The 24,317-nt window shown below is 40.5% G+C and overlaps 1 protein-coding gene across 1 annotated transcript; it reads right to left on the reverse strand.

The window, feature by feature from the left end:
- Window positions 1-2,700: 2,700 nt before the first annotated feature.
- PPP1R17 (protein phosphatase 1 regulatory subunit 17) lies at window positions 2,701-23,935 on the reverse strand. The gene is made up of 5 exons (XM_002818078.3): window positions 23,810-23,935; window positions 18,587-18,704; window positions 15,531-15,683; window positions 14,034-14,186; window positions 2,701-3,953 (listed from the first exon to the last, which is right to left on the reverse strand). Exons 2-5 carry the CDS (start codon window positions 18,666-18,668, stop codon window positions 3,874-3,876), a joined length of 468 nt encoding a protein of 155 aa, XP_002818124.2. The 5' UTR covers window positions 18,669-18,704; window positions 23,810-23,935; the 3' UTR covers window positions 2,701-3,873.
- Window positions 23,936-24,317: the final 382 nt, after the last annotated feature.

A 24,317-nucleotide genomic window follows, 5' to 3' on the forward strand; every position in this document is an offset into this window, starting at 1 on the left:
TCAGATGGAATAGCCACGTTTTCCAGGATAAGCAAAATTGTCTTCTATTTTCTGTTGTTCCTTCTCAGGAAGTCTTCTGCAATTTCCTTGGAGGAGTCTCATCTTGCTGGAAGGACCTGCCACTGAAGGTGAGGATACACCTATCCTCTTCTTCTTCAGGAGGGTAAGCTGATAGCTTGGAGTGTGCAAGGCAGAGCTCATTTCAAATAACACATTGTTTTCCCCATAAATACATTTACTTGTGGAGAGTCTTCTGCCCTGATTTTTGGGTCAAGAATGAAGGCCATTACAGTGTTCTGAAACTCTGCAGACATAATATATTATAGCAAGTTCAAAGGCAATTCCATGTCCAGGAAAACTGGCAGAGTATATTCTCAGTTCATGCATCTCCTGCGCATTCACTCCCTGCCTTGGGGAGATTTTTGAGTAACACTTTCACACTTACAAATTACAAGTGGCAAGGGAGCCTCATTTACACAGGATGACAGAGATTCTACAAAATCCATCATGTAACCAGCCTCTTATTCTCAGCTAGCAAAAATAATTGCTTTGCTAACTTATTTTCACAACCACATGGGATCTCAGTCTATCCTTGTTTTAAGAAAACAACCTGGACAGCACAGGGAAAATTCACTTAATTGCATTTAAAAGGAAACACTGCTTGAGTCCTTTATGGTTCTTCCTCAATCCTTCCACACCAGCCTCTGCCTTTTCAAGTGATAATTAGGCATTAGAAATTGGCTGTGTGATCTCAGCCAGCTGCTTTTAAAGGGTGTCAGGATTTAAAGAAAGGCTTTGTGTGAAGCTTTTGAAAGAGCGCTAAGTCTTGCACATCTAGGGCCTCCTCATTTCAGGTAGCCTGTGTTCCTAGTAGATGCCTTCAGAATGAACAAGTGGCCAACTGCTTTGCCAGTTCCATTAAAGAAACCTCTTTTAGTTTGAGCCTTCATTCTGAATGGGCTACCCTGTAATGCTTTTAATTTCTTTTCTTTTGTTTCTTTTTTCCTGAGATGGAGACTCACTCTGTATCCCAGGCTGGAATTCAGTGGCACAATCACAGCTCACTGCAGCCTCAACCTCCTGGGCTCACGAAATCCTCCTACTTCAGCCTCCTGAGTAGCTGATACCACAGTGCACGCCACCATGTCCAGCTTATTTTTAATTTTTTTGTGGAGATAGAGTCTCCCTGTGTTGCCCAGGCTGATCTGGAGCTCCTGGGTTCAAGTGATGCTCCCCCTTGACTTTCCAAAGTGTTGGAATTACAGGCATGAGCCACTGCACCTGGCTCCCTTAATTTCTTAATATAACTATTATTCATTTGGAGGGAAGTTGTTCACAATGCTCTGAGAACTATTTTAATTGAAATATAATGCTAATCATGAAATTTCTACTTTACCTGGCCAGAAAAAGTCCTCAGGGGACAAAGGAAGTGAGGGAGGTTTGGCTTCCACCCAAGTCATCCAGTGATATCCAGGGTTGGTTATGTTTTGTCTGGCTTTGCCTCTCACCATTCTGTATATGCTCTTTTAAGATTGGGACTGTATTACAAAGTCTGGTCTTTCAGTTAAGGCCATATAATTGATGGGATCCCCCTACTTGAAGTCTTTCAGATGCTGTGTGTTGAGTCTCATAATTGCTGCCCATTCAATACTCATGCAATGGGGATTTGGCAATAGAAAAAACACTGTGCAAACTCTGAAGGTGTCTTTAAATTATCCTGTGTTACAGTTGGATAGGGCATTTTAGCTTACGGAGCTCTTTGCCATCCATTATCTTACTTATTTCTCAAATTATGAACAAGGCAAAGTAAGAATTATTATCCTCATTTTCAAGATAAAGAACGAGACTCAGAGAGTTCCAGGGGCTTGCTTGGCATCACATAGTTGAAGCTAGACCCAAGGCTTTTATTTCCACAGCAGCTGGTCTACTTTCTACCTTAACCCAGGAAGTCAGTAATGATGAAGGTTTTCAGAGTAGCCTCAGAAGTTATCGAGCATCTCTGCAGACATGGCTGCAGGTGTACTCTGTGTTCGTACAGCAAATCTGATAGGATGAGGTGAGACTGTGTTTTCTGAGTAAAGATCCCTTTGTAAACATTGCTGCTCATGGTTATACTATCTTCTTATCCATAGACCTGTAATTGCTTTTGGTTTTGTAAAGACTTTATGGTGCCCTCCTTCACCAATTATGCCTCAACCAGTACCCAGCCACAATTTTATTCCCCTCTACCCAAAGCTATGGTTGGGGCATCAGAAGTGGGAGCAGAGCATGGAGTGCTGGAATAAAAAAGGTGAGATCATTAGGATTACAACATGTGTCTTTACTAAGGGGACTCCAAACTAGAGTCAATGGATGATATACTTCAGGTAGGGCAAATGGCAAACGGGAATGCTCGCTCCTTCTAAAATGGGCATCCAGTACTCAGTTCCAGCTGATGCTGCCATGATTCTAATCAGGCCCAAAATTAACAGGTCTTGAGATATTTTTTGAAGAGAATCTGGAAATCCAGAATTTTATATCACTTCTCCTGATTGGATTATTAAATATTAATAGCAAATTCAAACATTTTAAAATCTCTGCAGGCCTAACAAAAACAAAAGCAAAACAAAGCAAGACTTTGTGAGTCTCTTTTGCAACCTCTGCTCTTTATAATTGTGAGTAAACTGGGTATTCTTAGGAGAAATGCACGAGGACAGAGATGTGGATAGATGTAGCTTTATTTCCGGCAAGCTCTTCCATCTTTTCCATCTTTGTGAGAACAGAAAGACAGAAGGGATTAAACAGTTGGAACCAGCACACATACAGAGCTACCAAATTATCACTCTTAGTTGTGACAATTTGCGTATCTACTTTTCCTCCTTCTAAAAATAGTTCTCACCTTTCTCCTGTCTATTGCCTGGTGGATGAGGCCTGTATGCCTTCCCCTGGGCATCCACAGATTGCAGGCTGGGGCAAGGACAATATACAGACCTCTGCTCACTAGCTAACACCACACTCTCCCCTCTCATCCAAGAAAGTGTAATAGAGTCTAAATAAGTGAGAATGCTAAAAATGACAGAATGGCTTTCATTGACCTTAATTTTTTTAAAGTAAATTCATCACAAACATTGATATTTTATCTACCGTTGATAATGACTCACTTGTGACACAACTCATAAATGTTGGGACAGCATGTTTAAGAAATATTTTTAAAAACAAAAATAAATTTGAAGATACATTGCTAAGCTTCCCAGACAGACCAGCGTTCTCTGCCTCTGGTATCATCAGCCAAGGCACGGTGGGCTGGGTTGACTCCCCCAGCTCATACATTCACATTTAGAGTATCTGGGACAGGGGTCTTAGGAACATCACCAGAGACATTTGGACTCTAAAGATAGGACAGGAGAAATAAAAGACCTTTGTCTCCAAAGCAATTGGTGAGTTAGAGTCCAAACATTCTCACCTCTCTAACTGGCAACAGGGAACCCCACTTGAACTGGTGCTTGGATGATGCTAAGTCAACTCCTGCCCAGCAGCAAAAACCAAGAAGGAGCCCATGTAATCCACGATCTCTGCTCCATGAATTGATCTAGAAGATGCAGAAACCGAACCCCAGTGCTTTCCCTGTTACCTCCTCATTTAGGATGATCTGTTTCTTTTTCACTGCATTAGAAAATAAAAATTCAAAACACAGAATAGAAACCATACTCAGAAAGAAGAGAGAGACAAAGAGGTGACTGGCAATTTGATGGCATACATCTCCTGGGGAGAAGGTGTCTGAATCTTAAAGTCAGACGATGACAAAAATGAGAGCAGAAACAAGTCTATTTTTTCTCTAGGTCACCACAGGGAACCAATCTAACCTATTTACAAGTGGTCTCAGGGGAATTATCTTTAAATAGCTATCTTGTCACCATCCTTTTCGTCATCTTCCACGATTGCTTTGGGTCTCTCGTCCCTGAGCAATGTCACACCTGCAAAACAAAGCACAGACCTGCAATTAAGTGCCTCTAATTAAAACATCAGGCAACCTTGCAGATAGACACAGTACAAAGGAGCATGGCAACCCAGAAACCTCTTAGTGTCTACAAGGCTAGCTGCTAAAAGTGCCAACCCAGAGAAGGACCTGGGTGGCTTTATCTAGCCTTCCCAGAGGTGCTCAATGAGGACACTATTCTTGTTACAAAGAGATGCACCACCTGGAAGTCAGAGGCAACCTTCATCCTCTTCTCTAAGCTCTGCTCCTAAGCTTGCAGCATGGTGGGATGGAACGTAACCAGTTGCTTTGCACTCATGGTTCTGCCACTCACTTAATCTGTGTTGGGCCAGAAAACACATTCACACCTAAATCTTCTCAATATAAGATGAGGACAGTAACAATTATTATAAAAGGTTATTGTGACAATTAAATAAGACATATGTCACAATGTTTAACCCAGAGCAACTAAATGTCGGCTTTTCCTTTCCCTTCAATATTTGCTCATTTATTTTCCTTTTGAAAAGAACTGGTAAGCCTCAGGAAGTCAAACTTAAAAGCATTTTACTACATCCAGGGAAACATTGAGCTCAGGCTCTGGACATGCCATTTCCAAATGTCAGTACTGTACCAGGAGGTGATGACGTTCATACGGTTCAGAGCAAAATGAGAAAATAAGGAAAATGTACTGAGCTTTTCATACAGCTGTATGCCTCCATTTTTTTAAATTTCAAGAGACTTTATTTTGAGATTATTTTCCTTCTTTTGGGGATTAAAATATCCTTTCTTTTATGAAATTTTAGAGATGTTAGAAGGTTTTTAAAATGCAACCTTATAAAGCAAAATAAAAAGTTGCTGTTCCTATGTTGGGCTCCACACTATTTTGTTTCAAAAATTTACTGGGCCAGGCGTGGTGGCTCATGCCTATAATCCCAGCACCTTTGAGAGGCGGAGGTGGGCAGATCGCCTGAGGTCAGGAGTTAGAGAGCAGCCTGGCCAACATGGTGAAACCCCATCTCTAGTAAAAACACAAAAATTAGCCAGGCATGGTGGCGGGCACCTGTAATCCCAGCTACTCGGGAGGCTGAGGCAGAAGAATCCCTTGAATCCTGGAGGCAGAGATTGCAGTAAACCGAGATCATACCACTGCACTCCAGCCTGGGCAACAGAGCAAGACTTTCTCAAAAAAAAAAAAAAAAAAAAAAAAAATTACTGGTCTGTGAAATTCAGAAGTCTGAGCACAATTTTCTGGACTGATCACCCCAGAAAGGACCAGCCAAGAAGGGCCACATGGTTCTGCTCATCCTGTGAAGTGTAAAGTGAGGTCATTTTAATGAAAGGTCAAAGGAAGCTGTGATGGAAGGCCAGTCCTCCATGGTCCCCGTCATCCCACTCCAGCCAGCTTCCCCACCACTGCCTCACGCTGTCTCCTTCCTTCTCATAATGAGATGGCTTCCAGTCCATGAAGCATTTCATAAAGATCTACACTTGAGAAAGAGAAGTTGTGCACCACAAGAGGCCTTTCTACCACACCGGACTCCATTCAACAGCAGTAAATTAATGAAAACTATGTGTTGATCTTAATTACTATTCATTTGTTTCAGTTCCTAGTTTGTTTGCATGGGTTCTTTACCAATTAGCTGGTATTTATTGGAAGAGAAAAACAATTTCAAGAGTCTGGCTGAAACGACAGCTTTTGCATAAATCACTTATGAAACACCGTGGGAGATATTTCTCGTACAGCAGCTGCATAGAGATTTGGATTTCTGTTCGGAATTAAGGCTAGCATGGCAGGAGAACATAGAGTTAGCTATGCTGAGCCCCAAAATTTTCCATCCTTCCTTGCTTGATATCTCTTCACATTAAGCCAAAATTGAGTTGATTCAAAGTGGGTGAGAGCCTTTAAGTTCCCAAATCCAGATCAACTTTCTGGTTACTTTTGGTACCCTGGAAACTTAATCATATAAGAATCTGCTCCTCGCTGACTCCCACAAAAGTTCCTGGGATTTCAGGAATAAGAAAAGCCTGTTAAATCATCATAGCCAGCCCTTCTCAAAGTAGGCTGGGCTGTCCACAGGAGCACAGGAGATAATTTCAAGTAGAGGGTGAACCAGCATTTTATATTAATATAGTTAAGAATTAATTTTAATGTCTTATAATGAAAAAATATGTGGTAGCTCATAGAAATCTTGATTTCATGGATATCATTGCTTAGGATGAGCCTTAAATCAGGAGTATCTACATGTCACCACTGCATTCTTGTTCTTGATGCTTTGGTGACATGAAGATGACCTGGGTTTGGGAAGCATTGGTCTGGTTTAACCTCCTTCTGACCCTCACGCTTTCAGGGGAAGCAGAGGTGCACCATTAAAGGAATATGCAGACGCTGAAGCCAGAAAGCTTTGCCTATGGTGATCTTTAAGCCTTGAGCACTCACTTAACCTACCTGAGCCTCAGTTTATTCACCTGTAAAATTGGAGAAAAAGTAATTTGTATTTTCCACAGTGTGTGATGTCCCCAAATAGACTTAGGCCCACACTGTGGCTGCAGCCACAACGTACATGAACCTCTGTTACAGCATATTTCACATTGTAGGAATCATTGGACAATACATCCTTCTCCCCTATTGAACCATGAGATTCTCTAAGGATATGCTAACATCTGGCACAAGAATGCAGTAGAGATTTAGCAAATGTCATTTCCTTCCTTTCTTCCTCTCTCTATATAGAAGAGTTTAGGAAACTTGGCTGCTTTTAAGAGCTTAGTGGGTTTTAAGACCAAGACTGCCAGTCCAAAGTCTCCAAGGGCCAATCAGCTTTGAAGCAAGCTGTTTTAGAGCACAATCCCACCCAGAGCACCAGCTAAAATAGTTCATGCACATTATATTGTGGTCTCAGGGAGCCAGGACTAGGACACCATGTCTTCTGATAAATCACACCAGAGAGAAAGTTCTATTCCCAGCAAGACAGAATATGTGTCACTTTCAATGGACATCCTGATCCCTTCCTAGTGTAGAAGTGCAGGATTTTGATCTTCAATGTCCCAAACTGCCCAAATGTCCACAGCTCATGGACAATTTTCTAGGAGGATTCTCTTCAATGCTTCCAGCCTCATTATTCCTTTTTCATGGTTCCATTTGTGACAATCCTCTAATAAGACTTCTTTCACTCTTAAGCAGGCCTTGGTTATCCAGATCTGACTAGTCAGAACCAATGCTTTCTGCCATGCAGTCACTGAGATGAGGGCCCCTGGCAACCATAGGCTAAGCTGGGAGCAAGCCTGGGTCTGTCAGAGAAGCTTGAGATGACCCCTTTGAAGGGCTGTGCTCGCAGTTGGAACCTGTCAAGTAAGCTCATTAACTAAGGGGAGTGAAGGTAGTTAGCAAGAAATTTAGAATAGAGACTGGATCCTTGTCCAGTTTTCACTTGCCAAGGGTTAATGAGAGGAGATGTCTCCAGAGTGTATTTGTCTGCGAGTTTCTCTCAACACCCTTATTAGAACCAATGCGAGTCCTTCTGAACATCTGCTGAAGGCTCTATCCTTATCAGCTTAACTACCATTTCGATTACTGCCAAATCTTTAGCTACTAAAAGGTGCTTCAAAAATAAAGTACTTCAGCTAATATGGTAATGAAAGCTAGAATCACACAATATCTGTAATTGCACTTACTTATGATATAGAGATTTGCTGATTCAAGGAATTCCATAATGCATACAGAGGCTATGGCTATACAACCTCTCCCCCTCCCCATCCCCAACTCTTGTTTACTCTGTGTTGTTTGATAAATATTTTTGATTCAATAGGGAAGCTACTCTCTTAGGATGTAGATATTGGGATGTAGGCAGCACTCATGCCAGGTAAACAGAGCTCAACCCATTAGGATGTTCCTTGAATCAGCAGGTTTATACAGAGAAGTAAAATGCTGTGGCTTAGACAATCCTCACCTTCAGAAATGGTTTGATTTATCTCAAAGAATATAAGATTGAACAGAGAATGGAAGGAATTAACATTTGTTGAGAGTTTTTGATAGCCAAGAGCTCTGCCAAGTAGTTTATGTACTTTATTTAATTGTGTTAACAGCCCTGGAAGACATATTTATGGTCCCCTTTTAGATTTATGGGCAAAATGAAGAAAGCTTTTACAGTTTATGTTAATTGTCCAGGGTCACAAAGCTAGTATGGAGCAGAACCAGGGATGAAACCTAGACCTTTGTGAATCCAAAGCCCATGTTCAATTTTGTATACTAGGATGACTCCCTGCCCGTAAATATTTTTGTTTCTCTACCAAGTCTTCTCCTAGAAGGTCTTCAATAAAAACAGATACAAGCATGAACAGAAAATAATAAGTCTCCATCAGGTATTGCAAAATTATGATTGCCAGATAAAACATCAAACCAGCATATATGTAGTGAGTATTGCTATGTAGAAATGATTGGACTAGATATCAATATCAATACCAGAGACATAAGGCAGTCACAGCCAGTCCTTATGAATTCATCATACAAGTTGTTGATGTAAGTCAATTTAAGCAGCAGCTACAATACAGGCAACAAGAACAATAAAGACAATACTAAAAGAGATGACAAAGTTTTGGGTATTTGCATGCTATGACTAATACAGAGTTAGTTAAGAATAGAAAAGAGTCATTTTGGACCTGAAGGGGTCTGATAGCAGAGGCTTCGAGCTGGCTGACTACTGAAAGGTAATTGGGACCTGGACAGAGACAGAGCTTGAGGGAAAATATGTGATGGATTAGAGGATTAACCTAGGTAGGATTTAACTTAACCTATGAGAAACACAGATGAGGGAGGTTCAGAGCCTCCCCCGGTCCTTGGACCATTTCTCCATTACTCTTCATGCTCTGCACAACCCTGTCTAGCTCTGCTCCTTCCTAGCAAGTCTGAAAACATGTAACCCTGCCTGTGCTTCTATTTTCTTCTCATCTTATTTGGGAAAAACAATCTATTGGTAGAGGCAAAAAAAAAAAAAAAAAAGGGTGAAAAGTTGATTTAAGCCATATCACAATTCTAAGGCAGAATTTCCCATATCATAGCATAACCTATAGAATGACTAAACTAATAAGACTAATAGGTAGTACCAAAAAAAAGTTCCATGGAAAATAGATCAGATCTGGGTTACACAAAGTCAAAATGATTCTTTTTGCAGGACTTCTAAAAAATTTTATTACAGGCATAACTCAGAGATCTTGCAGGTTCTTCCAGATCACTGCAATAAAGCAAGTATCACAATAAACAGAGCCATACAAATTTTTTGGTTTCCCAGTGCACATAAAAGTTACTTACACTATACTGTAGCCTACTAAATGTGAAATAGCATTATGTCTTTAAAAATAATGAGCATAGCTTAATTTAAAAATACTTTATTGCTAAAAAAATGCTAATGATTATCTGAGTCTTCACTGAGTCTTAGAAAGGCTTGCCTCAATGTTGACGGCTGCTGACTGATCAGAGTGGTGGTCTGAAGGTTAGGTGGCTGTGGCAATCTCTTAAGACGACAGTGAAGTTTTCTGCATTGATGGACTCTTCCTTTCACAATAGATTTTGATCTAGTATGTGATGCTGCTTGACAGCATTTTACTCACAGCAGAACTTTTTTCAAAATCAAGTCAATCCTTTCAAACCCTGCTGCTACTTTATAAACTAAGTTTATATAATATTCTAAACCCTTTGTTGTCATTTCAACAATGTTCAGAGCATCTTCACCAGTAGTAGATTTCATCTCAAGAAACCATTTTCTTTGCTGATCTATCAGAAGCAACTCTTCATCCATTCAAATTTTATCATTAGATTGTAGCAATTCAGTCATATCTTCAGGCCCCACTTCTAATTCTAATTCTCTTGCTATTTCTACCACATTTGCAGTTACATCCTCCACTGAAGTCTTGAACCTCTCAAACTCATTCATAAAGGTTGGAATCAACTTCTTCTGCTATTTTTGATATTTTGACCTCCTCCCTTGAGTCACAAATGTTCTTAATGGCATCTAGAATTCCAAATTGTTTCCAGAAGGTTTTCAGTTTACTTTGTCCAGATCCATCAGAGGGATCACTATCTATAGCAGCTCTAGGTTTGCAAAACATGTATTTCTTAAGTAACAAGACTTGCAAGTCGAAATAACTCCTCAATCCAGGGGCTCCAGAATAGATGCTACATTAGCAGGCATGAAAACAACATTAATCTCCTTGTGTGCCTCCATCAGAGCTCTTGGGTGATGAAGTACATTGTTAATGAGCAGTAATAATTTGAAAAGGGTCTTTTTCTGGAGCAGTAGGTCTCAACAGTAGGCTTAAATTATTCAGTAAATTATGCTGTAAATATGTATGCCTTTATCCAGGCTTTGTAGTTCCATTTACAGAACACAGGCAGCTTCAATTTAACATAATTCATAAGGGCCCTAGGATTTTCAGAATAGTAAATGAGCATTGGCTGCAACTTAAAGTCACCGGGGCATTATCCCCTAACAAGAGAGTTGGCCTGTCCTTTGAAGTTCTGAAGCCAGGCATTGACATCTCCTTTCCAGCTATGAATGGCCTAAATGGCATCTTGTTCCAATAGAAGGCTGTTTCATCTACATTAAGAAACTATTGTTTAGTGTAGTCACTCTCACCAATTATCTTAGCTACATTTTCTGGATCACTTCCTGCAGTTTCTACATCAGCACTTGTTGCTTCACTCTGTACTTTTATGGGAGATGGCTTCTTTCCTTAAATATCGTGAATCAAATTCTGCTACCTTCCAACTTTTCTTCTCTGCTAGCTTCCTCCCCTCTCTCAACCTTCATATAACTGAAGAGAGTAAGGACCTTGTTCTGGATTAGGCTTTGGCTTAAGGAAGGGTTATGGCTGGTGTAATCTATCCAGACCACTGAAACTTTCCCCGTATCAACAGTAAGGATGTTTCACTTCCATATCATTCCTGTGTTCACTGGAGTAGAACTTTTAATTTCCTTCAAGAACTTTTCCTTTGCATTCACAACCTGGTTCTTGGCTAACTGGTTGGTACAAGAGACCTAATTTTCAGCCTATCTTGGCTTTCAACATGCCTTTCTCACTAAGCTTAATCATTTCTAGCTTTTGATTTAAAATGAGAGACGTGCAACTCTTCCTTTCAGTTGAACACTTAGGGGCCCCTGTAGGGTTATTGGTTGGCCTTATTTCAATATCTTTGTATCTCGTGGAATAGGGAAGCCAGGGGAGAGGGAGAGAGATAGGGGAATTGTTTGTCAGTGGAGCAGACAGAATGAATACACCGCTTATAGATTAAGTTAACAGTCTTATATGGGCGAGGTCTGTGGCACCCCAAAACAATTACAATAGTAACATCAAACATCACTGATCACAGATCACCATAAAAGATATAATAATGATAATAATAATAAAATTCTAAACAGTGCAAGGACTACTAAAATGCGATACAGAGACATGAAGTTAACACGTGCTATTGAAAAAATGGTGTTGCTGGAAAAATAGACTTGCTAGATGCAGGGTTACCACAAACATCCAATTTGGTTAAAAAAAAAAAAACCAAAACAAAACACCAATATCTGAAAAGCACAAAAAAGTGAAGAGAAATGGAATGAGGTAGGGCTATATTCCATTAACACTGCAAACCTCTAGTATGGAAATATCACCATGTAACAATTCCTCCTTCTCTTGGGAAGCAATCAGACTTAACAAATTGTGACTGTTGTCTATTATTCTTAAATTAGTTCTTCCAAGATCTCTGGACCCCTTGACCAATATTAAAACTCCTCTGAAAGGAGACAGAATACTGCCAAAAAATCATCTGTGAAGGCCCTTTCACTGGGAGACTGTGCTGGCTTGCTCCCCTCTCTGTTAGAAAACAGGAACAGCTTTACCTTTCATGTCCCAGTGAGGTAAAAGAGCTGTGATGGGCCATCACAGTTGACTTAGTGTTAAATGAGGTAATAGCTGATGCAGGATGTTACTGAGGGCCAACAGATCCTGCCCAGGAAAGTAATAAAGGCAGTCCTCACAACCTTTCCTCTTTCTGAGCAAGTCATCTTCTGGTGTCCAATTTGCCTGACTGTCAGTTTTAGAGAAACCTCCCTTTCCCTGCTTTAGCACCAAATATTTAATTATCTTTCCCACCTAGAATATAAACACCATGAGAGCAAGGACTTTTTCTTTGGGGTTTGTTTTCCAGTGTATGCCCAGCACTTGAGCTGTGCCTGGCACATAGTAGGCACTCAATAAATATTGACTGAGCAAAAGCCAAAGACATCACTGCCTTAGGACTCTTGGATTTGTCTTTTCTGCCTCAAATACTCTGCTCAGTTACCCCCATGACACACCCATATTTTCCTGAGGTCTCTGCTTAAATATCCCTTCCTTGGAAAGGGTTTCCTGTGCACCTTGGAAATCTAAAGAAGAAATTTCTATCTCCCATTCTTCATCTAACTAGATTTATTTTCTTCACAGCATTTATCCCTAGCAGACTTTCTATTATGTATTTATCTATACGGTTATTGACTTTCTTCCTGTACCATTGCCTAGAACAGAGCCCAGGACATGACAAGTACTCAGTAAATATTTGTTAAAAGAATTAAGACAGTTTGAAGATTAGACTTCTGCATGTCCTAAACTCCTTGTACTTTTAGCACATGTGCATGATCTCAGAAGCTTGCATGTAGTCAGTGCTTAGAAAAGCTGGTATGTAGAAATGTGTGTGCATGAAAGAAACTGAGAGAAAGTTGTCCCTGGCATGACTAGGTGGGGTCATAAACCCACCATTCATCTTGGTATACAGGTAAGTGGTGAAGACGAAGGGATAGGTAGAGGTAATTGGAGGTGGGAAGAGAAGAAGAGGTGGAGGAACAAGGACAGAAGTGCAGAGAACACAAATCCCATGAAGCATAGAACCAGAGCCTCTAATGTGGCTGGGGATCTTAAGCCCCTGACTGTTTGTCGTGATGTCTTCTTCTGAGCTGTTTTTTCAATTTTTTTCTTTATTAAATGAAACAGTGGGGAAATATAGTTTTATAACAACAGCCAAATTTTATCTTCTCCCCAGAGTGTTTCTTCTATTCTTATAATGCTAAAATTCCAAACCACAGCACAGATTAGTGAAAAACTGCCCAAAAGTGAGGTAGACCTGGGTTTGAGCCCCAATTCTGCCACATTTTAGTGTTTGATCTTGATCATAATTTTATCTATTCATTTATCCATCTAGTCATCTCATCTTTGATCCAACCAATTAGCCAATTAGCCATCTATCTATCAATTTTATCCACATAAGACTTTAAAGTAGATGAGTGAGTTAATTAAATTCTCTGTTTCTTAATCTGTAAAACGAGATAATAGCCTCTCTATTATATTAGTCAGTTAATTTATAAAAATCCATGAGACATGACAAACTGAGTGCCTAACATTCAGTAGGATCTCAATAAACATTAGCATATTTTCCCCTCTGTCACTTCCCCAACACAACAATCTGTATAAAATACACACATACACACAGAGTCATACTCTAGCCATGAATGTACATGTCTTATTCCCCAACTTGCACTTCTCAGAGACAAGGACTGTCATCTCACAGAGCAGCTCCTTTACAGACTGGGGTTGTGCTCATATTTCAGTATGTTTTTTTTTTGTTTGATTTGACACACATTAAGATAGCTATCCTTATTTCTGCATCTCTTTTTCTGTCTCTCATTTTGAGGATTTTGCCAATTAGTCCAAGTATCTCAGGAGAACCAGCCATAAGACGCAAAATCCACGGAAGCCTTGGGAGGAGGGCATTCCAGCTCTTCTCAAGGACCCACTGACATTTCTATTCCGTTGGCTCAGTGAATTCAACCAGCTCTGCTGAGGCATGAGTAATGCTCTGACCCTTTCCCATCCCCAGATCAGCCCCTGGGGAGCTGCTAGTGGAGATAAACCTAAAAGGTAGCAGTGAGTGTGGCTTCTCCCCAGAGCACTTCAGCACAACGCAGCTTGCTGGGCCAGGACAACGGCCAGGCCCTGGGGGCCTCCAGATGGTAAGGCTCTTGACCTGTTCCCATCACCCCCTGCAAATGCCCTGCACCAGCTTTTTTACCTGCTGCAAAGGGGGACATGTGCAGGGCAGGTGTGTCTTTTCTCCTTGGCTTTTTCTGTTCCAGGTCAGTGTTATGAAGAGCAGGGATCATTTTGCCCTTTGGATGTCTCTCTTGAACATCGTATCTTTTAATTAAATGTTCTGAAAACACACCTGCATGGTTAGGGGAACACAGAGAGAAACAGGGTCAAATACATATATCCTAATATATGAGGACTGTGCATATTTATAGACATCTGGTGAGGACAGTCAATATAGCTTTCCAAACTTACCTTAATAAAGCAAATCTTTTCATAAGAAGCATTAGTATTTATTGAGGCTCCACTAGGAACCTTATCTATACAAAAGGTTTTGCATGCTTGATTTTATTTTAGCCTCATTAAAACCCTGAGGAATTGAGTATTACGGCCACCATCACAAAGCTGAGGGAAGTCAGGCAAAGAAATGTGCCCAGGGTATTACAGCTCATAGGTGTCACAGAGCAGTTGAGCCCAAGTTTTTCTGCCTCCAAATCTCATCCTCTTCAGCCAGAGGATTTCATTTGATGTATTGCAAGCTGTGTCTGCACACTTCCACCCTGATACCTCCACCCTCCTGCTTTCTCACCTCTATGCTACAGTGAAATTTTTCTCCATCATTGAGTAACTCTCTAAAAACAGCCTCTTGCATAAAATTTTCCACAATTCACTACCCACACTGAGCCCCAACAGTCCTTTTTAAGAACTCCCTTATGCTGTCACTTCTTACTGCATATTTTAGCTATTATGTGCTGTTGTTATTTCTTAGAAAACTGAAAGATCATTCCCAGAAAGATCTATGTTTCATTTGTTTTGCAACCCTCAAGGTATGTTGTGAACAGACATAACAGTAAATTAGTGACCAAGAGGGAGGGAGAAGAGAAAGCAAAACAAGGCAAAACTTTTGAGAATAAGAGAATGTCACACATCACATCCAAGGGTGTTACAGAGACATGTTAGCTGTTCACCAGACTGCTTTGCTTTTCTCTTGGGCATTGAGCTGGGTCCATTTCCCAGCTTCCCTTATTGTCCAGTGAGGCCTCGTGACTGATGAAGGCCTGGTTCACGTAAATCTCCCTGTCAATCCTCCACTCTGTCTACCTCCCATGCCTGCTGGACATTGGTACTCATCGTGACTGTGGAAGCTCGTGGTGACTTTGCTCACCATGTGTTTATGATGTCAAAACACATCAGACTGGGGCCCTGAATGACTCTTTGGAGCAGAGCTTGCCTCCCCACCCCATGATTTCACTATTGGTAGGTAAAAAAATAAACTTTTATTGTATTAAGCCCCTAATATTTTAGAATGTATCTGTTATAGCAGCTTGCTATATTGTAACTAACACAGAGATACAGAGGTGGAGAGGTAATTTAAATTACTTTAAAATACCTGAATATTTAAGGAAAAATGTGTACGACCAATGCAACCTAGTGGCAAGTGGCTCTCCTTTAGAGCTGTGCAGATGACTTTGTCCATTACCTGGTATGAAAGGCGGGATGTGCAGCGCCGGTGTATCTTTCCTCCTTGGTTTTTTTTGGTCTGACTCAACATTCAGGGTGGCCTGTACATTTTTTCCCTTTCTAGGCTTCTTTTTGAGATCACAGTCCTTAATGAACTGGTCTGAAAGATCATCTAATTTTAACAGGATACAAAGAAATAAAGAATATAACATGATTAAGGATCCAGTCACAAACTGTTTGGTTCCTAATTGCACTTGATGACAGGGCAGAGGTGATTTGGCCTGAAAAGAAAAAGCGTTTATTTATTGTGGCCTATTCCACAAAGGACTTTATTAGCCTTGCATAAATTCTTATAACAAAATCGAAAACTAGAATGCTGTAAAACTCCAAATTAAGGAAACTCAAATGGATGGATCACCGAGGCAAAGAAAAACTTAAAAAATACGGTCCGGCAAGCCACAAAGTGGGTTTGAGTTAACTTTCTGATGGGAGAATAGGTTCTCTCTGCTAAACGCGCCTCCATTCTTTTTGCTCAAGACTTGCTCTCTTTGGAGACCCCAAGGGCCAGTATGGAACCTAAATCTCCCTTGATCTTAGAAAGGTTCCCTCGGTCCTCAGTGAATTTCTCACTTGCCTTCATCATTGTGCCAGTCTCATCCTCCTGGTGATCCAGACCTGGGGTTTTGTATTTGTCTTTTCACTGTTCCGGGCTTTGTAACCCTCCTATTTGCCCATCCTAACTCAAGATCCTACTGTCTTCTAACTCATTTATTTACTTTTCTCAATCCTCTGCATTACCCCACCAGAGCTTTGAAGCCTGGCTTTTACATCGAGTCTATCAGAAGTTGTTATGGGTGATGAATCCAATCTGATCATGCCCTGCCCATTCAAGTCTCTCCTCTGCTCCCTCTTACTCCTCTATTCTTTGTGTTGTTCTGCCTTGGGCTTCGCTGTCATTGTTTCAGCAATGGTTCACTGTTTCTTAATGGTTTACCTCCTGCTCCGGACACAGCCTTTCTGGAGATTAAGGATTACAGTCTTTTTGTAATTTTATTCTTAATTGCTTCTCCCTCCAATAAATGGATGTTGAACAGTTAAATGGAGTCAAGCTGATCTGAGTGCAAACATGGACTCATCATTTTCTAGTTCTGAGAACTTGGACCTTCATTTCTAGAAACTTTAATATTCTCTCAATATTTAGAGTGGAGATAATATTAATATTAAATCTGTGTGTGTGTGTGTGTGTGTTTCAGAGAGAGAGCGAGCTAAAATTGTTAATGTTTGCAAAGCATCTGATACAGTTGATGTATTTCAGATGTCCCAAAATATTCACTCTGGCCATTGCTCACCCTCTAACCTTCCACTAAACTTAAGAGGAAACTTCCCATCTTCATGAATCTATCTGTATTAACTCCAGTCCTGAGTGTTCTTTCTCATTTCTTAATATCCACAGCATTTTTGTTCAAGTAACATATTTAAAAGATGATCTAGTTATTATTTCTGCATATGTCTTCTCTGACCTCTTTACTGACAGGTGCCTTATCTTTTAACTCTTCTGCAGCAATTAATAAATATTTGTTGAATGAATGCTTGATGAATAAACTGGAATATATTTTGTATAAGGAACTATTCTGTTAGGATTCAAAGAAGCCACAAGACAGTGAAGGTTTTTGTCTTCTTTGGACACTCTAACTATGGCCTGGATATAGTTTAGCTAGATCTACAGATATGAATAAATATGGAGAAATTTTAAAAGAGTAATTGGATATTTTAGCTCCTTCCCTTCCCTTTCATTTCCTTCTCTTCCTTCTCTCTTTCTTATTTAAAAACTATTCGGGTAAATTTCCTTAAAATGTTGAGGATTAAATGTCTTAAACCTTGGTGGGTCTAGATGCAAACTCTGTTATTTATTCATTTATTACACCTTTTCTGATTTTTCAATGCCTATGTTTTGTCAGTTGTTAAATATGAATACCATCCCTGAACATATGATCTCATTGAGTTCTCATGCTAAGTCTACAATGGTGTTATACTCTTTTCTCCATGTTGAAGATGAGGAAACTGAGGCTCAGAAAGCCAGGTAAAAATCTGAGGGGTACACTGCTGGCAGGTTATGGTATCAGGATTAAACCCAGCCTCTTGGGACTATATATCTTAATGCCTGGCTGCAAACACAATTTTAAAAGTTTATTGCCACATAGCACAGTTAATCTTTCCCCAATATTTTACATGCCATAGTCAAGTGTTGAATAAATGAATGCTGCTCTGAATGGGTACTGCCCTGCTGTGGGTCTCTGGAGGTACAAACCTGTCATGAGCTACAATTCAACCCCAGGATGCTGCTCAGTGCACAGCTATTTGCTTTCATTTTGACTTTTACTTCAATTGCACTTTTCCCCATTTTTGGAGAAATCTTGAACATAAAATATCTTGATAGCAAATGGGGAGAGGCGAGAGGAGGGAGGAGTCATAACCAGGCAAGGCATAGACAAAGGCTATGAATATGCAAAAGGCCCATCCATCAAAAGTCTGAGTGTCTCATTTTTAGAAATGGGTAGAGGCAGAAATGTTTCTGGTATTTTCATTACAAAGGTTATGCAAAAAGTCAGTTCTGGAAAGGAAACAGATTGACAATAAAGCAGGAAAAGGCTATTTAAAATTCTGTCTTGATAGGCAAAGAGAGATATTTGAAATATTTTATTGGCACTGCACATGGGGTATAAGTGTGTCAGGAAATACTGGAAACAAGCTATACTGACACATTCCATTTATTGCCTCAAAAATGCTCTGCCTGGGACTCTGTCAGACCCAGAAAAAGAGGACAATGCTTCCTCTCTCTCTCTTTCTCTCTCTCTGTCTAATGAACTTCTTACTGGTGCTTCAGCTAATATTTACATGGCAGACCCCACAGACCCATGGCTATTTGCCTGCCCATCTGGTGTTGGCTGTCACCAGAAGGCACAGACTATCAGGTTTCAGGGGGGGGCCTCTCTCTGACTTGCCTGCAAACCAAATGGTTGAGACACCACTTCTCTGACTTCCACCACTGACATTCACTATCGATCATTTGTTTACCTAAGTGGCTGCAACGAGGGTCTAGCTTGTCCAGTCTGTCTTCTGAGAGTTCAAGCGGCTGCATTTGCTCAGTGGACATCATCAAAGGAGGGTGGGTGGATGTATTTCTTCTCCAGCACTAAGGAAGTATAAAAAACAGTTAATAAGTATGGCTCTGTTTGTTCATTCATTCAATCATTTACTAAGTAAATATATTTGTTGAGCACCTGCTATTGTGTTCCCAATCCAATCCTGTTTCTTTATGTGTGATTCTTAAACTTGGCTATTAGAAACTCTAAACTTGAGATTTAAGCCAAAATAAAATGAACCCTCCCACCCTCACACTGATGGATTTATTCATAATTGTCATGTATCAAATGTCCAATATTTGCCCTCTCTCAGAGACACTTTGAGAGTTTCAGAATGAGCAATTGTCAAGTCTGAATGAGAAGTGAATTAGCTGAGAGTCACAGAAAATCATGCTCAAACCTTGCCTATGTTTTCTCTGTTGAGTTCTGCAAAGTAGGATTAAGTCTACTTCACAGATGAGGAGACAGAGGCTAAGAAAATTTAATTAATTTAGTCACACATCTATTAAATAGCCAAGGCTATATCCAGGTCCAGTCCTGCTGACTTCCATTAGACACCTGAGTCCCTTAAAAGTAAAATGAATCCTTTGAACCCAAATTGAATAAGGCTTCTGTTGTGGGTTTTTTGCTTGCTTTTTTTTTTTTTTTTTTTAATCATTACATTCTACAGCTATTGTATAAAGTAAGGAGACTACCTCCCCACCAACATTACGGTGGTGGTAGAAACATGGTAGGAGAAAATCTGGGTTTTGGATAGATCTTTATTTTCTCCCTAGGGATTCCAGACATGAGAACATATCTGTCCCCCTCCCCACTCTCCATCTTTCCTGGAAAGTTCATTGAACTTTCCAGAGCTATTAGTTATAGCTGTCGCCCAGGAGGAGTGGAAATCCAGAATGGATATGTGTCAGGTCTGAAGGAGAAATGCATTAGCTGAGATTTATAGAAAATCTTCATTAGAGCCTGGCTAGATTCTGTATCTTGAGTTCTTTTTAGATAATTTATTACTCATGTCCTACCATAGCAAGAGTAGTGGGGAAGGAATAAATAAAATTAAAATCACCCAACCATTTCTTTTCTTTTGAGATTTCTTGACAACCAGCATGCAGATGAACACGCAGACCAGTTGTGCTAATGTTTCAAGCTCATAAAATGAGTTCAACTCTGTTGCCTTTTGAGGAATAAACCAGTTTTCTCTGAAAAGGCAGGAGGGTCTCTTCCTCTATGTGCTGAGATCACTGGATAGCAGATGGAGCTATTAACTGATGACTTGAGCACAGCTTTTAGTGTCACTCTGTGCAGACTGATTGTACTGAGTGACTTCCGCAGAAATCAATTCAGACCATTGTTTTCAGTGTTTTTATAGAGATTGCCAACTCCCTGCAACCATCAGGAAGTATGCTGTTAGCTTGGATGGGCCATGGGAACATCACTCAGGATGAGTGCTGAGGTCTCAAGGCAGCATCAGATATGGTCTTACGCACCTATTTAACCAATTTTCCTCCTCTTCAGGCAGAGTCATGGGCCCAGTCATACATATTATGTTGAAAATTACCCCATAGAGGATCTGTTGAAAATATTCATTCCTCAGAAGAAGAAACTGAGGCTCAAAAATGTTGAAATGACATACCATTAATAAAACACTTAGGATCAGAGTAATCATTTGAAGCCAGGCACTTACTATCTACTGAAGGTCCTATCTGCTGTTAGTACCTTTCTCCTTCTCCCCAACCCTTGAAAGGTAAGGCGTTTTTTTTACTTGGATCCTATGGCTGTTCTTATGTGCCTAATAGCAGGTTATTTATTTTGAATCTGGATTCTTGAGTCAAATAGACCTAGTTTAAATCTCAGCTCTTAAACTAAAAAGCCATATGACTTCGATGAAGTTGCTAAATCTTAAAGATGTAGTGAGAGTAAATGGAGCCCAATGTAATAGAATCATTTTTGCCCCCTCTCCCCACAAGTTAAGTCTGCTACAATAAAATTTGCAAAGGCTAACATCTTTGTGGTGCCCACACAGTCTGGCACCCAGAAACATATGTCCCTCTCTGTCCCCCGAGCTTACCCTGAGTTTCCTTATCTGTAAAATAGAGATAATAATACCTACTGGGTGGAGTAACTGTGAAGATGAAATAGCATAGCTGCATGCTTAGCACATTGTAGTCATAATTCAAGTGGCAGCTATTTTTATGTGATGTTGTCTATCTACCACACTAGATTTTTGGCTAAGGAAGACCCGTTGTATAATGAAAAGATTCTAAAAAGCAACTGAACTTTTCTTCCAGATGCTGAGCCACGGGAGGTCCAGGCCTCCTCTGAGCAAAGCAGCTATGGCAGCACCAGACTAGAAAAAGAAAGCCTGCCTCTGGCTGATGAATTGAATAATCAAACATGTCAGAGGCCCCTGGACAAGGTGAAGGAAACCAGTGATTCATCACAAAACTGACACATGCTTCCTCCACAGCATAGCTCATCTTGTCTATGAGAGAAACAACACTATTTCAAATCAGTGTGATTTAAAGAATGGTGGTGGTGAACCAGCAAGACAGTTTGCTAAGGGGCTGAGAGACAATTTCCAGATCTGGGATTTTACACTACAAGAATATCCCATGCTGTGCAGGGATGTGTTTTGCTCATGGGTTTAGAAGATACTTTTATCATGAATGATGTCATTATGGACTTCTTAGGAGAAAATTTTCACACAAAGAAAAGAACAAGTAGGTGGAGGAGAAAGACATTTGGAGTTTAGTGTTGGCTTATTGATAATTGTCATAGCGTGTTAGTATAATTACCCCATCTCCCAACTCACTCTCCATTTCTATCCTCAGTGAGAAGGGGCGCTCTTTATGAGTGAGCTGTTTTAAGACATGAGCCGGTCTAATTCTTGACATAGGAAATGGAATATTTCCATTTCCTATTCCTGACTCTACCCACGCCTTCTTCTCTTTAATTCAGTCTCTACCCCAAGCAGGTGTCATAAAGGGATGCTGTACTTGTTGGGCTGCCCAGGGAAGATTTCATCATCTCCCTGTAACTTGGGAACTTTCTAAGGCACCAGCTCTTTCTTTCATGCCTGCATAGTTGGTCCTCTACATCTTCAGAATTCAACCAAAATGCTGAGGCCTCCAGAGAGGCTTGTTGTCTAATACTTCACATTTGGGGGTGTTTTCATAAACTGTGTCTACTACAAAGACTTGTGACCTTTTTAACATCCTCTTGCCACTTATTGGTTCAGTGTGGGCTCTGAATTCTAACATTCACACAGAGACGTGGACTGCCACTGTCATTGCAATGTTGGCCACCCACCCTTGTGACAAGCCTGGAGTCAAATGTGCTGTGGAAATCAGGACTATTTAAATTATATAACAGCTCTAGAGGGGTCTCAAGGAGCACCAGCAATCACATCCATTATTTCTGCAGCAAAACTATGAATATTCACACTAGGTGACATAAAGACAAACCACAAAAAATTCACATTCTTTCAGGTCAGGCTTTGCTATCAAATGAGTTTGTGTTGAACTTAACAACAAACATTTTGGTTTTCAAAATGTTTCAGATTTCTTAATTAGAGAGTGAAAGAGTGTTGGTCTGAATTATTCTTCTGGTTGTGGTTGTTTGACAGAATGTAAGTATTCAGTGTAGCATGCAAGAGACCAAGAGATATGACTTCAGGGTTTGAGAAACGATTTCAGGATTTCAGATTTTAAACTCTTGTAACTTCCTCTTACTAATCCTTACCTTCCTTTTCACAAGGGACAAAACCTTTCTTTTCACAAAGAGACACTTGTAAATGCAAATACCACTAAGAGCAGCAATATGTAAATTGATGTCACAATACACAGGGATTGTTAATGACAAAGGTCACCTTCTCTTTTGAGAACAGGAACTGAAAGGGGGAAGGAACTGGGTGCCAGAAAAGGGACCCCACTATATTGCGGAAAGGCAGGCACACCAGCGGAGCTGAAACACATTAGTTGGTTCAGTGTGTGGTCAGAAGCTGGTTTGGATTTTTTGTCTTTTCTCTTATCACTGAGCGATTTTCTCAGTTGGATGTGAGAATATGTGGTTTAAATTATGGGAAGAAAATTTCTCTCACCTGAAAGATTGGGTGCTGTGAGTCAATATAAGGTAGAAGCCAATGTTTGGCTGCTTGTACCACTCTCTAGCTGGGTGAACTTGGGACAGTTATCTGTTTTCTCAAAAATTTAGTTTTCAAATCTGTTAAATGGGGGAAGATAGTGGCTCTTCTCCAGGGTTGTCGAGAGTATTAACCATAGAATGTGCATGGAGTCCCGAGCCCAGGTCCTGCACACTGACATTTTCATGAGTGTGAGGGACCTTCTTGGGTCTTTCAGTCCTCCATTTGTGATTATATGTCTATCTAAATTGATCCATCAGAATTATCTCCTTATCCCATCTCTGGCCTTCTCTGAAGCTGGTAATGAGATGAGAATAGTTGAAGACAAAAACCAACAACAGAATACCCATTTCTAAGTCTTGGGAACATAATAAAACTGATTCTCAGAAGCTAGTTGACACTTAGCTTACCCTACGGTATTCTGAAGAATATCCCCCAAAGTAATCAGGTCTTGATTTACTTGATGGAATAAAAAGGTAGAAGGTTGTATCCACAGCCTATGTGGTATCTCGTTAATGCACCCTCTGGCTATGTAAAATACATATTCATTGTCAAACCTCTTTTTAACCAGAGGATTGAATTCAGGTCAAAAAGTACCATCTTTTAAAATCAGATTTGTTCATTTAGAAAACCTAAATTGGCAGTAGTCCTGGAGGAGAGACTGACTTAAAGTAGGGCATGGAGAATGTGTTTTGAGAAGCATACTTTCTGCACTTTCCCCAGCCTTGGAAGATAAACCGCTCTATCCTGTGTGAATATGCAGATACACCAACTTCTTCTTGAAACTTTGCAAATGAATTTGTGAGGATTCAGTCTTTTACAGAACTCCATTCCCTCCCTTGGAAGAATGACTTGAAAGTGGTAACTTTTTCTGCTCTCCACTCAGCCCCAGCTTAGCCTTGCTCCGTAAAGCACAATCCCGTGCCACCAGCTACAGCCTTCTTTGTCCCAGTAACTTACTGGAAACTTGCTTGTCTCTCCACAAAAGTTCTTGGAGTAAAAATCTGAAGCACTTACCAATCAGTGCAGATGCAGGGAAGCGAAGGCGAGAGACAGGGAGGGCGTGTGTGCTCACCGAAGCTGGGCCTGGCTCTTCTGCGGCAGTGGCTGCTGCTGGCCGGCTCCAGCTCCTCTTATCTAGGGACCAGCTGCTGCTGTTGCCATGGGGATGCTCTGTTTCACAGGCACCAGGGCAAGGGGGATGGAAAAGGAAAGAGGACTAACATCTCCATCGCTGCTCTCCACGGCAATAATTGTACATTACAAAAGTACAATATAGAGTCGTGCTTTGAGTTTCCAGTGTGCACACCAGAGAAATTCAGACAAACCAGCTACATCATTGAATTCCCATGCAATGGATTTTTTGGTCTGATTTTGTAAATATGGAAACTGAGGCACAAAAAAGTTAAGTGATATGCCCAAGAGAGGCCACAGCTAATTTCGACTCTCGAACCTATTTGAGTTTAAATCCAGAGTACTTTCAATCACTACTGCTGCTTCTCAAAGTACTATCATGAGGAGGAAG

Source organism: Pongo abelii, chromosome 6, assembly GCF_028885655.2.
Source record: "Pongo abelii isolate AG06213 chromosome 6, NHGRI_mPonAbe1-v2.0_pri, whole genome shotgun sequence".
In the NCBI taxonomy this organism is placed as follows: Eukaryota; Metazoa; Chordata; class Mammalia; order Primates; family Hominidae; genus Pongo; species Pongo abelii.